Here is a 16,113-nt window from a genome sequence, read left to right as displayed (position 1 = left end):
TAGTAAAATGTATCAATTATGTGTTGTCCAGTCATTCTGAACACTTTTCTGCAAAAAGAAAAATACAAATTTGCTTGGCACCAGGGGAAGGTTTTTGCAAAAAATGCTTGGCACCCAGGGGGCTAAATTGACTAAGGAACAGTTGGAAAGCCAAAAAGAAATAGTGCAACTGAAGATGGAAGAATTAAAAATAGACCAAGAGATACAAATTATGAAAATGGAAAGGGAGAGGAGTGTGATGGGGACAAAGAAAGACATGGAGAAGAAGATGGAAGAAATTATAAAAAGAGAGGTAGCAAAGAAGATAGGAAATGATCAGCAGAGTGTGGGTGTAAAGGTAGAGGAAAAGATTGAGCATGTGGTCAATGATGAATTAAAGGAGTGGAGAAGTGAAAAAAGACAAGGAAAAAATGAGCTTTAGGGAAATTCTAGAATAACAGCAACAGGAACAGAGGCAAGACATAGAAAAAGAAGTTGTGAATGTACTAAAAAATAGAGAAACAATGGTGAGGGACATGGCAGGAAAGAAAAAGTGTGCCATAGTGTTTGGTGTCAAGGAAGAAGAAAAAAAACTGAAGGCTCAGAGAGAGAGTTATGAGAGGAGTAAGGTGAAAAGTATACTGAGAAATAAGATTACTGAAGAGGAGGAACAGTTAGAGGAAGAAGTAGATGAAATAACTAGATTGAGAAGACACGAGGAAGGAAAAAGCAGACCACTTAAGATAAAGCTAAGGTCCCAAATGGCAACAGAAACTATACCAAATAGGTCATGGAAACTAAACAGCTCTGAAGAATGTAAGCAAATACAGTCAAACCTCGGTTTACGAGTTTAATTCGTTCTGGAATGTTGCTCGCACACCAAAATACTCGTAAACCAAAACAAATTTCCCCATTGAAATTAATGTAAATCCCATTAATGCATCCCATATCTCAAAAAAATGTTTGTTAAAATCATTCTTCATGTTATTTTTTACAGAATTAAAGTTATTTTACTAACAAATAGCGATGATAAATAATATGAAACACAAATCAATGTGTTACAGTTGTTACGGAGACTCCCACAACCGCTAGCTATGCTCGAGGAGTAGGCTTCGCCCCGGGGTTTAGCAGCCGCAGTTTCTCTATTCTTGAGGCACTGGAACTACGTCCAACCACCAACGTGAAGCTGTCTCGACGTATCGTCCGAGATGGAGGGTGAACGGGAGTCAGTCACGTCCAGGAGGGCATACAAGATGCCGAGGCTTGCCCCCCGTTCCTGTTGCGAGCATAGTATCCACTGTTCCTGTGTTCTTCTTTGCAGCACCATCCCTTTTAACCGTCTTTCTGGGGGACATTGTTAAAGCACAAAGAACTCACACTGTAGTGCTGAAAACATGACACGAGTGCATGGATGCTATTTCTACGAGTTTACAACGTGGACTGAGACTAGAGCCGTCATCTGGTGGTAAAGAATTACCCTAGACCGAGCAAGAATTAACCCCAAATCTTGCAAAATTCTTGCGTTTCTTGTTCTGGTGTGTCAAATTTTAAAGAATTCCCCCCAATTCTTGGCAAGAATCACGGGTCCTGCGCAAGCCGTGGCAGGGCTGAGTATGGCCACTGTTTTGCTGGCCGCACCTCCATAGGCCTATGGCGATGACCATTTCCTGAACTTCCTATGGGTAACCCTGCCAGGTGGGGGTGGACATAGAGTTCATGAGGTTACTGTTATGTTACTGTTGCACCACAGACCATTTTAGAGCAGCACTGTATGATAAGTAAGAACTTCCCGGTTTGAAAACATCATTGTCATCGTTGGAAACATGAAATTGAAACAATGCCATTTATCAGTATTTTGTAGAGAAAAAGGACGTTTTAAGATACTCCGTGGCATGCAGTGACGCTAAGTAGCTACTGAAGTACTCCTAATGAACTGTAGATCCCGTAACTGTGACTAAATTAAAGCGTGTTGTCTTTGATGAGTGACAAAAGGAGAAACAGTGTTGCTTCATCCAATCACATGGACAAGATAGAGCGCTCTGGCGGATTACGGGAGGGAGGTGAAAAACAGTCTCAAGAATGGGGGGGTCGTTCAAGAAGGCCATATATCGCCAGATGTTACCCTAGGGTTGCAAACTTGCACCCTTTCCTTAAAATACAGAGTGCCATTTTTTCCGTATTTAGCTGTCTGAATGGTTGAGCAGATACAATTCAGTATTTTGAAAATGTAGTAGTGAGCACATTTTTTGGTGAACCACAAAACCAGTTTGTGAAATTATGTTTGTCAAGGGTCTTCCTGAAATACGTCCATCCCCCCCTTCCTCCTGCCTTCACCAGCAGCGGACAGCGGCTGTCAGTCATGGCAGGCTAGAGAAATTTTAGGGTTGCCATCCGTTCTCAAAAATATGGATTTGTTATGTATTGGAGGATGGGTTGTTGCATTCCTTATTTGTTTTAGATCAAGGTGGCAACCCTGACTGAGACTCTATTCCCAGTATTTTCTGCTTTGAGTGCTCTCATCTTGCTGCGAACAAAGGGAACCCACGCTCACGTCTTCGACTTGTACAAAGAGACATGCCAGTCCTCATTGAAAGACCGACTTGGTCGGCTAGGCTGATGTAAGCCAATAGAGTCGGTCTATCGGCATCCTCTTCACCCCTTCATGAGCCTTCACCCGGCAAGGGTTTGTGGTCCCTCCTCGAAGGGACGTACGCGCTTGACCATGACAGCCTCCATATTATAGCCCATGTCCCCACCTGGGGGGGTGGCGGCAAAAAAAAAGGGGGGGGAACAAACAGGATGCTCATATACAGGTAACTCTCAATTTACGCGAGTATTGTGTCCTTGAAGAGGTCGCATAAATCAAAAACAATGTAAATCAAACAAGAGGTAGGCTTCTATCAAAAAATAAATATTCACTTCATTCAGTGGAGAGAGAGAGAGAGAGAGAGAGAGAGAGAGAGAGAGAGAGAGAGAGAGAGAGAGAGAGAGAGAGAGAGAGAGAGAGAGAGAGAGAGAATATCCATCTCACCGAGATATCCACTCAGGCACTCGTGTGAGGAAGAAATGAGGGACACCATGAGCAACTGGCTGGTATTGGTACCAGTACCGAACAGTCTTGTACTGGTTCTGTACCGTATAGCTGGTACCGTTAGTACCAGTACTGGTATCGGTACCTGCCCACCCCTATTGTTGAGTAGCGTGGCACCATGGGTACTGTATTGTTGTTCAAGTGGCGCGCGGGAAGAACTGAGCTCTGCTGTGTGGCTGCGGTGCCATGTGAGTCCAGTTGTGTGAGACATCTGGTGGCCACTCCTTAAAATATCGCGTATAAGTGAAAAAAACGTGTAAATTAAACATTTATTTGGATTTTGGATCCCGCGTTATTTCAAAATGCGTAAACCAAACGCGCATAAATCGAGAGTTACCTGTACCAAGTCACCGCTCATAAACCAAGGCATTTTTTGTGGGATTTCTTTGGCTTGTAAATCAAAACCCTCGTAAACTAAGGCACTCGTAAACCGAGGTTTGACTGTATAATAGATCCAACACTATACATTTTGCTTTATCAGATATATACATCACACAAGGAAGGAGGATGAATAAATGAATAACTGTTTGCTTTATTAATGCATAAATAATTATAGAACTAACACTATATACTTTTTGCTTCACCAAATATGTGCATCACAGCATGTCAGACTATATGGAAAGTCTATTCATGGAACAGAGGGAGCAGTACTTGTCCAACTAAGACTGAAGAAATATAATATGGATTTGCTAACACTGTACACTTGCTGACGCTATACATTTTACCTCACCAGATACATGCAGCATGGCATGTCAAGCTATGTGCAAAGCCTACCAGTGGACCAGAGGGAGCAGTACATCTCAAAACTAAGACTGAAGAAATATAAGATGTATTTGCCCGATCCCTACATCCTTGGAGGCTGGGAGAGCGACGTGAAGCTGTGGCCAGACCTAAACTTTGGGCACATACACCAGTACCTGTTGTGTGGCCAGGGCTGGGCAGCAGAGAAGAAGGATGTGGGCACTGTGGCAGCGGAGGGCTACGGCACCTTCAAACTGGGCCACGTGCTAGCAGTGGAGAGCAGCCGAGTCCAGAGTGACATTCCGGTGTGCTTCCTCAAGGCCCGGGTCAGCCCCCTCAAGAGCACTGTGGCCGAGAACTGTGACGTTTGGGTGTACCTGGAAGAGACGGAAGGCACCATTCTGGCTTCCCACTGTACATGTTTGGCCGGGTAAGTGAGACAACTGTTAAGTATATCATCATCATCATCATCAGGGGTATGGAGTTGGAGTCACCGGAGTCGCCTTCTTTTGGCCTGAGTCGGAGTTAGTAAAAATATCTCCGACTCCTGTACAATAGATGTGATGTTGTGTGTCACTGGGTGTGGTGTGGCTGGATCTGATTTGCCTGCCAGTGTACTGCAGAAAAGGGGGTGGGGGAGAGGGGTGCAGTTGGAGTCAGAGTCACGGCCTTGACCCTTTCCTTGCGTGCAGGACGGGACGCGACTATCCCCTCAGGTGCAGTCAGGCAGCCCAATGGGGGGTCTCTTTTAACCTCTGTAACTCAAAAACTATTCATCACAGCTAAAAAACAAAAACACCATTGGAAAGAGGAGGTCCAGATCTATAGGAGTCGGTTATGTAAGCCTCTCTTGCGAACGAACATGCATGTTCAGGGAGTGTTGAATGTTAACACTTACGTCGGTGCGTGCGGGATGATCAGCCATATTGAGGGAACTGCGGACATCTCTCCTTCAGATTCTGGCAAGGGAGTATTGCCAACTGCAATATTTACAACTATTTGGTCAGGTGATAGGTGAAGCTATGCAAAAATGCTGCTATATTGGGCAAGAACATCCACCAGTTACTTGTCCATAGATATGCTGCGCTGGGCTGATATGATTTTCCACCAAATTTAGTGAAAAACCCACTCAATTGGCAATCCTGTGTTGTGAGAATTAGTGTTGGAACACTTTCACGCATTTGATTTTGAATTAGGGGGCGGCGGCGCTCCCCTTGCCAGCACACAAATCGCGCAGCAACTCGCTTAGCATTTAGCATTGTTAAAAGAGCAAAGTTAAAGGATAGCCCCACTGATGTGATAATTGACTGAAATTGATGAAAATTAGTTAAATAGTTATATATTTGTGATATGATTAGTCTAAAAGTTTAGTGGTAAAGTTGATTGTTAAAAAAATTTTTAGGGGTTAATATAGAAAAAAATATATAAAAATAAAAAAAAATAAATAAAATGTAAATGGCAATATAATTAAACGGCTCAAACTTTGCAAACTTTGAATGCCCTGTATTTTTTTTTTTTTTTTTTTTTTTTTTTTTTTGGTTTGTGTTTATTATATTTTTTTTTTTTTTATTTTTTTTAATATTTTTTTTTTTTTCTTTTTTTTTTTTTTTTTTTTTGTTGTTTTTTTTTTTTTTTTTTTTTTACTCTCTTGAAAATATTAGTTTTCTAAATAAATATTTAGTTTTCCCTCCTCATTTTTCCTTTTTTAATTTTAAGAGTACTTGCATAAGTATATTATTATACAGAGATGAGAGAGAAAGAAAAAGAAAGAAAAATAATCCACAATAAATGTTCTACCTTATTACAAAGAAAAAGAAACTAGAAAAAAGCAAACCTCAGTAAAGTAGTAAGTGAATTTTTTTTTTTTTTTTATTTTTATTTTTTTATTTTTAAAGGTTTTGTTTGTTTGCACAGGCACAGGGAATGATACTTCATACAAAAAGGATATGTCATAAATAACCAAAAATGAATGAAATTTTTTCAAAAGTCAGTAAACACTAAAAATTAACAACACTCCCTTAAAATTTCCTGGAGTTGAAGTCATATTTTTTTTATTACTCCACACACACCCTCATATTTTTTTTTAAAAAAGAGGGGCAGCTCGAGTGAAAAAAATGAAAAAAAAAAAACAGACAAGACAATGTCAGATTTACCCAGTAGCAGGATCATCATGTTTTAAATGTCCCCTAAAGCAAGAAAAATGAGAAAAAATCATCACTCACACAAACCATTTCATAATATATATCAAAGCATTTGTGATCAGTTTATGCATCATCTATCTTGGGGGGTTTATATCATGGCACAAATTTGGCCTGTCGCTGCTACACGGTAAAGCCACAAATTTGGCCCGTTGCTGCTATCGGGTTAAGTATAGAAGAGTGGCCAAAAGAGAGGTCAATTTCAGTCTTCAATTTTTCAATCTTCAGCCATTACTAGTCCACTGCAGGGCAGAGGCTCTTCTCAACCTTTTCCACCATTCTGTTTTATGTTAGAGTGCTCCACCCTACTCCACCAAATGCTCTTAGTTTCACCTCCTCACTTGTCCTCTCTCTTCTCTGACTTGTACAGTTTTTGGGTTGCCACTCTGTTACACCTGCTGTCCATCTGTTATTAGTTCACCACATCCACTTTAGCTCCACCACATATAACTGCAACACATCCTAACCAAAAAGCTGCCCTAGGATTTAATTGGTTTATTTTCCCATCTATTTTTGTGATGCCCTGCCCCCTCCAGGTCCTCCCTTCAAGGTTGGCCGAGGGAGTAGCCTGTGGTTCAGTGTTTACATTCTCCCGCTGTGCAGCCTTCACACCCACGCCCAGCCCTTCCTCGTGTGTTCCCAGCCATCTGTAGCAACATCTAATCATCTTCATTTTCTTCTGCTACCTCTTCTTCTGGTTCCTTTTCTTCTTTGTCTTCTTCCTTTCTTCTTTCACAGCTTCCTTTTCTCTTCCTTTTTTGTTGTTCTTCTTCTTCCCCTTCTTCGTTTAATGTCCTATTTTCCATTGTGGGGTTGGCTGGGTTATGAGTCTTCCCCACTCAATGTTCTTGATGCTCTCTCCTAATTATCAAACTATAGTCTAATTTCAGTAATCTTTCTTATTTGAAGCATAACTAAAATCAGATAAAATTTTGCTAGAACTAAACCACTGATGTTCCTAATTATTCTCATCAAAATGGTGAATTACTAAACTAAATCTACCACTAAAATCTGGATCTTACTGTATGTTTATTTTTACTTTTTTATTTGTTAGTTTTGTTGTGGTTGTGATCAGCATGAAGGAGGAGTCTCATTGTTGGGTGTGAAGGAGTGTGTAGCCTCATATTTATTAATTTTATTTTATTTATTATTTATGTTGTGCTCAGAGTGAAGGTAGAGTCCCACTGTTGGTTTTGAAGGAGTGTGTCTTATCTTATTTGTACTCTGTTTAAATCAAGTTAAGAATCGAGTCTCCTTGGCAGGCTTACAGAAGTGTGCAGTCATGTGCTGGCCTTGCTGTTCAGGGTGGAGGCTGCCACGTCGCTGGGCATGACCTGCAAAGGCCTGGACAGTGACAGCAGCAAGCTGGCAGTGTGGGACAGGCACTACCGGCCCAAGGTAAGAACGCCACTTGTTCATTGTTCACAGAGGCCAAAATTGCCAAAGTTAGGGTTGAGTGATGATCTGGACAGCATGTGGGTGATCCTTTGTTTATTCAGCATTTTTTTACATTGAGCCTATGGCACCAGTGGGCTAACTTGATGGGCCTTCCTTCTGGCTGGCCCCAGGTCCACATTCTTGAACATCTCGGTGCCGAAGCACACGTATTTGACACAGTTTTCGTAGGAGTTGTGGGCATTTCCAGGGGTGGTTTCATGACCCTGGTGGTAGTTTGACCCTTCTTCTGTACCATGAACCTGAAGAACACTCATGAGAGCCCAACTGATCTCCTTTCTGGCCTTTGGAATAGCTGATGTAAGAGGTGGAAGTGTCTAACAATATTGACCCAGCCTGTTCGTGGTGCAGGTTTATTTATTTATTTATTTATTTTTTTTTTTTTTAAGATGCTGCCTGTAGCGCAGGTATGCTCTCTTGAGGGGCCTCTTGGATGGCCCCTGCCCATTAGTGGTGCAGGCAAATTTTATTTATAGTGGCTGAAGTGATACATATGACTGCTTGGCCCATGCTGCCCCCTGGTGCTCCAGGGGGTATGAATGAAGTCGCTGAAGTTAGGGTTGACTGAAGATCTTGGCAGCTTGTGGGTGATTTTCCACCACTTTGCAATGGCTTGAAAAATTAGCATTTTTTGGTGAGACTCGAACCTAGGTCCACGGCCTCACCACACCCACACACTACTGACCACTCAGCCACCACCTCCCCACCATCTTGTTTGGCTCATCCTTGGACTCATTTTTGCTTTACTGTAGAGTCTTGGTAGAGTCTGGGTTGATAGATGGTCTTCAGGACAGCATGTGGGTAGTTTAAGCAACTTGGCATTGATTAAAAATTGTCAGCTGCTTGCAGTGGTACTTGAATTCAAGTATTTGGGATCAGCACATCTACAGGCTGTCCACTCAGCAAGGACAGTGTCTGCCACAGGTATTCTGCCCATAGTGGTGGGCACAGCTGGCTAAAAATTTTGTTGTGCTAACTGCTAAACTACCAGAAAAATCAGCGGAAATTAACTGCTTACTGCTGTTCTGCTAACGTTTATTATATGATTTCAGCTTTATATATAATTAAAAACCTAAAAAACAAACTTAGAATTGACATTTTAATGTTGTAGCTTGGATAGAACTGCTCCACACTGCCTGAGAGGCCTCTGCCTCAGTCACAGCCGCAGCACCTCGGGAGACTCAGCGTCCCCAGGCAGGACACAGACACCGTCACCTCCTTCCCATAACAATAAGTGATAACTTGCATTACTGTCGCTGACACTGCAAGACTGCCTCTAGCACAGCAATCCTGTAAGTGAGCTTCCAAATGTCCAAACAGTGTGGTGTTGTAGGCAGCGTTTGGTGGTGCAGGGGACAGAATGTTGTATTTTCTGCCACAAAGAGAGTCACTTTAGAGCTGCCTGGTGTGTTCAGGTGCTGGAGGATCACACACTGCATTGTTGGGAGGGGCTTTGGTGGGACACATCCCCCCCCTATATTTTTTTCAATTTTCTTATTTTTCATTTCCATGTTTGCTCATCAAGGTGACTCTTTTGGGTCTATATTCATTTTTTATTTTCCCTTTATGCCCTTCATGGATCAATATAATGATATTGATAATAGTAATAATAATAATATGTGACGCACAGACTTAGACACAGAACCCTTTAGAAGCTTGCTGACTCCACGGCCCAGTGACTGAAAATGGTCACACAGCACACAGGGAAGGGAAGGAGGAGGGAAGGGTGAGGCAGAAGGGAGAAAGAGAGACTGTGTGAGGGAAGGTTGGCTGCAGTCTTACTCCCTCCCCCTCCCCCCTCCCTCCCACACTCATAACCCACCTGATATGCAGTTCAGTTCTGGTCACCTTACTATAGAATGGATATCAAAATGTTAGAATTGGTGCAGAGGAGGATGACTAAGATGATTCAGGGGTTGAGAAACTTGCCATACGAGGAAAGACTCACAGTTAAACTTGCATTCTCTAGAAAGGCAAAGGGTGTGTAGAGACATGATCGCGATTTATAAATGGATGAAGGGCTTTAATAAGGGGGATATTCATAAGGTTTTGTTGGTAAAAGAACTGGGTAGGACACGAAGTAATGGGTTTAAACTGGATAAATTCAGATTCAGCAAGGACATAGGCAAAAAATTGGTTTACTAACAGGGTGGTGGATGAGTGGAATAGGCTTAGCAGTCATGTGGTGAGTGCCAATACAATTGTCACATTCAAAAATAGATTAGATAAATTCATGAACAGCGATATTAGGTGGGGTTAGATACACGGGAGCTTAGGTTCAAAGGAGCTGTCTTGTTCAGGCCTACCGGCCTCTTGCAGACTCCTACGTTCTTATGTTGTTTTGATATGAAAGTAACTGCCTAGGGAGGGCTGGAGAGAGAGAGAGAGAGAGAGAGAGAGAGAGAGAGAGAGAGAGAGAGAGAGAGAGAGAGAGAGAGAGAGAGAGAGAGAGAGAGAGAGAGACAGAGAGAGAGATAGATTTTAGATTCATAGAAATAGAAACAGACCAATATTAGATGACCCAGACCTTGGTGGTCTGTCTAAACCCAAGTGATTTTACATTAATCAGAAGACTCCAGACCCAAAAACGTTGCATACTCTCTAGTGATATTGTTGAAGAAAGGAAGTGACGGTTTTTATTTTTTTGAAGTCAATCGTGTTACACTGGACCACTGATGATGGGAGCTATTCCATCTGTTTTTTTATTTCATTCGCCATAAAAGTGTCATCGATCATAAACAATGTTGATCTGATCTGTCTACATTCGTGAAACCATTAATATTTAAAAACATTCCCATCGTTTTCCTCGAGGCGACGCTCTCAAGAGAGAACATGTTAAGGGTAGAAAGCCTTATCTTTATTCTCTTAAAAAGTTTAATTAAGCCAAAACATTATTTCTGTTATTTGCTGCATGCTGCATCTGCTGGTGAGTGAGAATTTGAGGTTTGACGCGATTTGACCCCCAAGTCCTTGACGATGAACGCGCTTGAGTTTAACGCGCCAGATTGTAATCAAACTTTCTTTGTGTCGTCTGCAATTTACTAACGCGGTTATTTGTCCAAAACATCCGTCGTTTGATGTAAATAATGAAGAGCACGGACTATCAGCGCTTTCTGGAAATCAAGAAGTGATTTGGTTTTATCATAAACAGTGAAGAGTCGTTATAAAAAAGGTTATAGATTTGATAGGCAGGATCTTTTGTAATTACCTGGTACTTTTTTTCTCTTTCTTTAAAATCGGTGTCACGTTAGCCTTTTTCCAATCTGAAGGGACAATGCCTTGTCGCAAAGGACATATTGAATCAGAGTTGATATACTTTATCAGTCCAGGGACTTTATTTGTTTTAAGTGTTGAGGCTTTAAGGGACTTCTCGGTTTTTTTTTCAAAGTTAGAGACAATGCATTCGGGATTTACATTAGTACTGGTGTTGGTCTTTCTTTAACCTGTAAGACAATTTTTCTCCTTGACTGAGTGTTTAATTTTTCGCTAAAAAAAGGTGGACTTTTTATTAGTGTTAATTTCTACACAAGGGGAAAAATGTCCTGCCTGAGTGAGTAAGTGATTTTTAAAGTTTTGGCTTTTGAAATTGGGCACTTTAACTTTATTTTCAGTCACATCAGTGTCGCTGTTTTTAGTGACTGACTTAAAGAAGGCAGCTACACATTTCAAGATCGCCATCAAGATTGCCCGGGAGGCTGTAAAAGACAGATATATTAAATGACTTTTTGCACAACTTAAATCAATTTTAGTGGGTGTCGATAAATTTTTATAGCAATTACGCCAAGTTTTTCTGTCAGAGCAAGACATCGCAGTTCATCAAATTTGTTTCTAATTGAAACTAAGTTATCTTAGGTTATCTTGAAGCTTGGTTACTGGAGGGTTGGAATGTTCAATGTTACAGTCGTGTGTGTGGTGTCTATTTAGGCGGGCGATGGAAGGACGTGGCTGAGAGGAGCCTTCCATCTCTGGCTTGCCCGATGGGGGACAGGTGACAAAGAGTCATTAGATAGAGGCCTCGAGACTCGTCCAGGCAGCTGTGATGTCGTCAACACCAGCTCCCAGATAACAGTATAGTAGTTACCACACACGGGACTCTGCCACAGAATTCAACCACCTGATGGGCTAATCATAGAGTCACCAGTATGGCAATCTGTTAGCAAGCAATGAGATAAATGGCTGCTCTAGGGCGGGGTCTCTCCTCCTCTCACGGGGTGAAGCATTCAGAAGGTGGCTGGGCATCGAGTGAGGAGGTGGGGAGTGTGAGCGCGCCAATTGCAGGGGGCTATATGTTGGACTGGATAAACTCCTGCAAGGTATCAACAGTACTTGTTAGTTCGGTGAGAGAGAGAGAGAGAGAGAGAGAGAGAGAGAGAGAGAGAGAGAGAGAGAGAGAGAGAGAAGGGCGAGAAGAGAGAGAGGAGAGAGAGAGAGAGAGAGAGAGAGAGAGAGAGAGAGAGAGAGAGAGAGAGAGAGAGAGAGAGAGAGAGAGAGAGAGAGAGAGAGAGAGAGAGAGAGAGAGAGAGAGAGAGAGAGAGAGAGAGAGAGAGAGAGAGAGAGAGAGAGAGAGAGAGAGAGATATATATATTCAAATGCAAAAAATTGAGGACAGTTTGATTATATTGTGTTCTTAATGAGTATAATAATAAATACCATAATGTGTGTGTGTGTGTTCAATGGATAGTCGCTCTATACTCTCTGTGGACATTCTAATAGGCTCTTGCAGCTCAGGTCGGTGTTCTAAGATGCTTCCGCCTCTCACGTCGGGTAATTCCAAAGGTCAAGGAGATGAAGCTTTGAGTGTGTGATTTTTTAGGTTCATGGTACAGAGAAAGTCAGAATGCCAACACAGTCATAAAACTATCCCTGGAAATGGCCAAAGCTCCTACGAAAGCCTCATCAAGTATGTGTGCTGGAGCGCCAAAATGTTTAAGAGTACAGCCCTTAGTCCTGGGTTGGCTGGGTGTCACAAAGCCTTCCTAGAAACAGCTTGAGAGAATGATTTTTGTAGCTTATTGTTTTGGGTGTTTTCTGTGTTTTTATTCTGCTGGTGGTGTGTGGTGCTGCTGGTGACTGTTGAGAGGGAACGTCAGGGTGTCCCTTGGGGCATGTCAGAGCCGAGTATGATGGAAAATTAGTGTATTAAAGAAATGGGTAAAACCAGGGCTGTGGAATTGGAGTTGGAGTCACCAGAGTCGCCTACAATTGGCTGGAGTTGGTAAACATATCTCAGACTCCTTTACAATACATGTGATGTGTGGCTGGGTGTGGTGTGGCATGTGATGTGGCTGGGTTTGATTTCCCTACCACTGTACTACAAAAGAAGGGGATGGGGAGGGGGGAGGAGTTGGAGTCACAACCTTAAAATTTCCTGGAGTCGCAGTCTGAGATTAAATTTTTTATATGCGACTCCACACCCCTTGATACAATAAACTGCTGATATCAGGGGGTCGTCTGGGTTTCAAGGTTTGGGGAAAAGGGTCGCTAGTGTAAGAATGTTGGGAACCACTGCTCTTCACAGTAGGCTACTACATAGATTTGTGTCCTTCACCTACAGAAGTGTGTGGCTTGCGTGAAGGACATCGACTTCATTCATCCCAGTAGCAGCAAGAGACTCAAAATGTCCAGAGAACTCCAGCCAATGCCTCTGTCTCAGTCTGAACAGATGCAAGCTTTGGCAGAGCTTAAAAAAATCCTCCCCAATGCTCCGCTATTCATGAGGCGGGACTCAGAAACAGATACAGCGCCCCTGGTTGGGGAGAGCCACCAGCCTGACCTTGCGCTGTGCCAGGGACTGGCAACCTGGGGTAAGATGGTGCTTGTAACTCTAGTCTGGTGGCACCTGTTTTGTGGCAGGGTCTGAGCTGTAGTAGTGTTCCATAGCAGCTTAGATTTTGTAAGATTAGCCTATGTATAGTGAGTGTATGATTTATGATATCTAATGGCTGTATGAGTGGATGATGATAGACACACTGTCCTTGACCCAAACTCTCCACTCCCATCCACTCCTGTCCACACCCTTGAGAACACTACCATTGCCCAGCCTTGCTGCCATCCCTAGACAGCTGATTGGTTGGCAAAGTGGAAGCTGCCAAGAAAGTATGGCATTCATTTTCTCACTAATGCTTAAACCTTGCATTGATTTTCCTTTCAGAAATGCCAGTCAGAATGGAGGACACAAACGTGTCTGTCAAGCTTGAGGCTGATGAAGCGCCCTACAGGACAGACACACCACAGATGCCACACAGCCTGAGGTGGAGCAGTGAGGGGCCACGTACCTCAGCCTGTTTTGAAGAACCGGAGTTGTCCGTGAAAGTTGAAGATGAAATATTTGTGAAGATGGAGGAAATTGAGGAGGATCCATATCTAATAGAGAGTTGGTGACTAGGTATGTGTATGTTCCTGGTGACTGAATCTACCTACTTCACCACAGGGGCTGTGAATGGGCCTCTGTGACCAGAGGTGAGATGCTATACCCTTGCCAGCATTTTAGGTAGTAGTGAGCCAGCAGTGGTGCCAATGGTTTTCCTACATCAAAGACTGCCGGTATGAACACACACCCTTAACAGACCTGAGGCACCACTGTACCAGCTGAAGCAGCAGTGGAATTCTTGCATCAAAAACCAACAGTGTGTGTGTGTGCCTGTATCCCATCCAAGGCACTGAGTGGATCAGCAGGGGCAGTAGGGAAGTTGTTACTCTTGTGGTGAACAGTATTAATTTTATTGAGGTACATTAGGCAGTTTGTGTCTTTGTGTTGTGAAGAATTGAAGCATTTACTTCATGGGATATACAGTTTGATTGTTTACTCTGCACATAATGACTGCTGCTGAGGGTGATGGTGAGGGTGTCTGCATCATAGAAAACAAGTAAGCTGTGTCCCACAGAGTGAATGCTGTGGTTCCTTACAACACAAAGACACAAGTTGTCTGTATGGCGCAACACAAGCCCAAGATGAACAATTTTATCTCCTTGTCTCCTATAAGGAAATTAAACACTCTGCATTGCTCTTAGGTTTTTGTGTGGTGAGGTGTAGCCGTGTTCCCTCCTGTGGCCGTGAACCGTGCCACTCACACAGCACTGCTTACAAATACTGAAAGGTACAAAACATTCAACACAATTTTATTTTTCCTGTTGTACAAGTACTTGGCACGTTTTCTTTTAAGAATTTCCTTATAACGCAAGACCTGAATGAAGGATTCACTTTCCATTTAACCATTTTCCATTAAATGCAAATTACCTCAGGGGTGCAATAAGAAAAGTCCATGTGTCAGTTAGGCCAATCAGTCAAACAAAAGAAAAAAACAAACGATGAAAATATAAACTAACAATAGCGGTTGGCCAATGGTGTGAATACGTGTGAATTTGCAAATGTGAGACTGGAGCTGCGGGGTATTGCAGGAGTGAGCAAATGAATGAAGTCAACTCTGAGGAAGACAGTGGCATAGTAGTTGACAGTAAGCCAGACTTTCCAGGACACTGCACAGAGAAAATAAATAAAGCTGATTGAATAGTGGAATGTCCAACCCCATAAGGGAAAATAGCGCCATTAAACAAAATAATAAGAAGAGGACTGGTTAGGAGCAGGGGTGTGGAGTCGGGAGTTAAAAATTTCCAACTCCGACCAACTCCAGGAAATTTTAAGGTTGCGACTCCGACTCTGACTCCGGCCCTCCTCCCCCTCTTCTGCAAAACTTTTTATTTATTTATTATTATTATTATTATTATTATTATTATTATTATTATTATTATTATTATTAACCCTCTCGCGCACCGTAAGTTTCCAGTAAGTTTCCGTTCCACTCATCATACATTTCTCAGGCCCGACCAGCCTTTTTTTGCTGCCGCGGTACTCTACATTCCCGGACGTATTTTACCCTCACAGATATATCGTACCCCAACAAATTTGGTATCAATGGCTTCATAAAGACTTGTACTAGAGCATGCGCACATAAAAATAGAGGAAAATATATATATATATATATATATATATATATATATATATATATATATATATATATATATATATATATATATATATATATATATATACAAACTTGTTTCAAGTCTCCGTATAGAGTATTGTAGACAATGAAACCAAAGTACCAACTCTTCCCCACTCGCTAGCTCAAAATCTTGTGGGCCAACTTTTTTAGCCGAATATATGTTTTGAAGTGGAATTTAGTGAGGATTCTTATGGTATCCTCAAAATCTTCATAAGCCTATCAGTTCCCGAGTTACACCGAGAAAACTGTGTTTTTTTCCTCTCCCGTCAGAGTAGGCTAACAAATAAAAATCACTCAAAGCTCCTCATCTTCGTTCCTTAGAAAAGTTGCCATATGTTACCATTAAGAAACTTATCCCAACAAATGACGCTCCCAAATTTGACGCACTTTCATCGAAAACTTAATTTTTAATCATTTTTTTTTTTACTTTTATGACACGTTTCGCGTCATCGTGCGCCAGGACCTTTTACCCTTTGATGACGCGAAACGTGTCATCGTGCGAGAGTTCCCCCCCCAGTATCTGCCTCCTGCTGTCCTGGACGGCCCCAGCCAGAGAGTCATTTTTGAACTGACCGCACACAGTAACTGCAAGCTAGCCATCTCGTCCTCCTAACTTTATCTGACTTCCAATCTCTCGATTACTTTA

The 16,113-nt window shown here is 42.2% G+C and overlaps 1 protein-coding gene across 3 annotated transcripts in view; it reads left to right on the top strand.

The window, feature by feature from the left end:
• The window catches only part of LOC127008543 (uncharacterized), a 56,713-nt gene extending 42,042 nt beyond the window's left edge, over positions 1 to 14,671 (top strand). For all 3 annotated transcript variants that reach the window (XM_050880712.1, XM_050880713.1, XM_050880715.1), the window contains 4 exons: positions 3,804 to 4,241; positions 7,272 to 7,407; positions 13,019 to 13,268; positions 13,616 to 14,671. In XM_050880712.1, coding sequence (XP_050736669.1) covers positions 3,804 to 4,241; positions 7,272 to 7,407; positions 13,019 to 13,268; positions 13,616 to 13,845 — 1,054 coding nt within the window. In that variant the 3' untranslated portion in view covers positions 13,846 to 14,671. The remainder of the gene's footprint in view (positions 1 to 3,803; positions 4,242 to 7,271; positions 7,408 to 13,018; positions 13,269 to 13,615) is intronic.
• The last annotated feature ends 1,442 nt before the right edge of the window (positions 14,672 to 16,113 follow it).

The sequence above is a fragment of the Eriocheir sinensis genome, chromosome 38 (genome assembly GCF_024679095.1).
Source record: "Eriocheir sinensis breed Jianghai 21 chromosome 38, ASM2467909v1, whole genome shotgun sequence".
Classification (NCBI taxonomy): Eukaryota; Metazoa; Arthropoda; class Malacostraca; order Decapoda; family Varunidae; genus Eriocheir; species Eriocheir sinensis.
The sequence above is the reverse complement of the archived record's forward strand: the minus strand, read 5'-3'. Positions and strand labels throughout refer to the sequence as shown.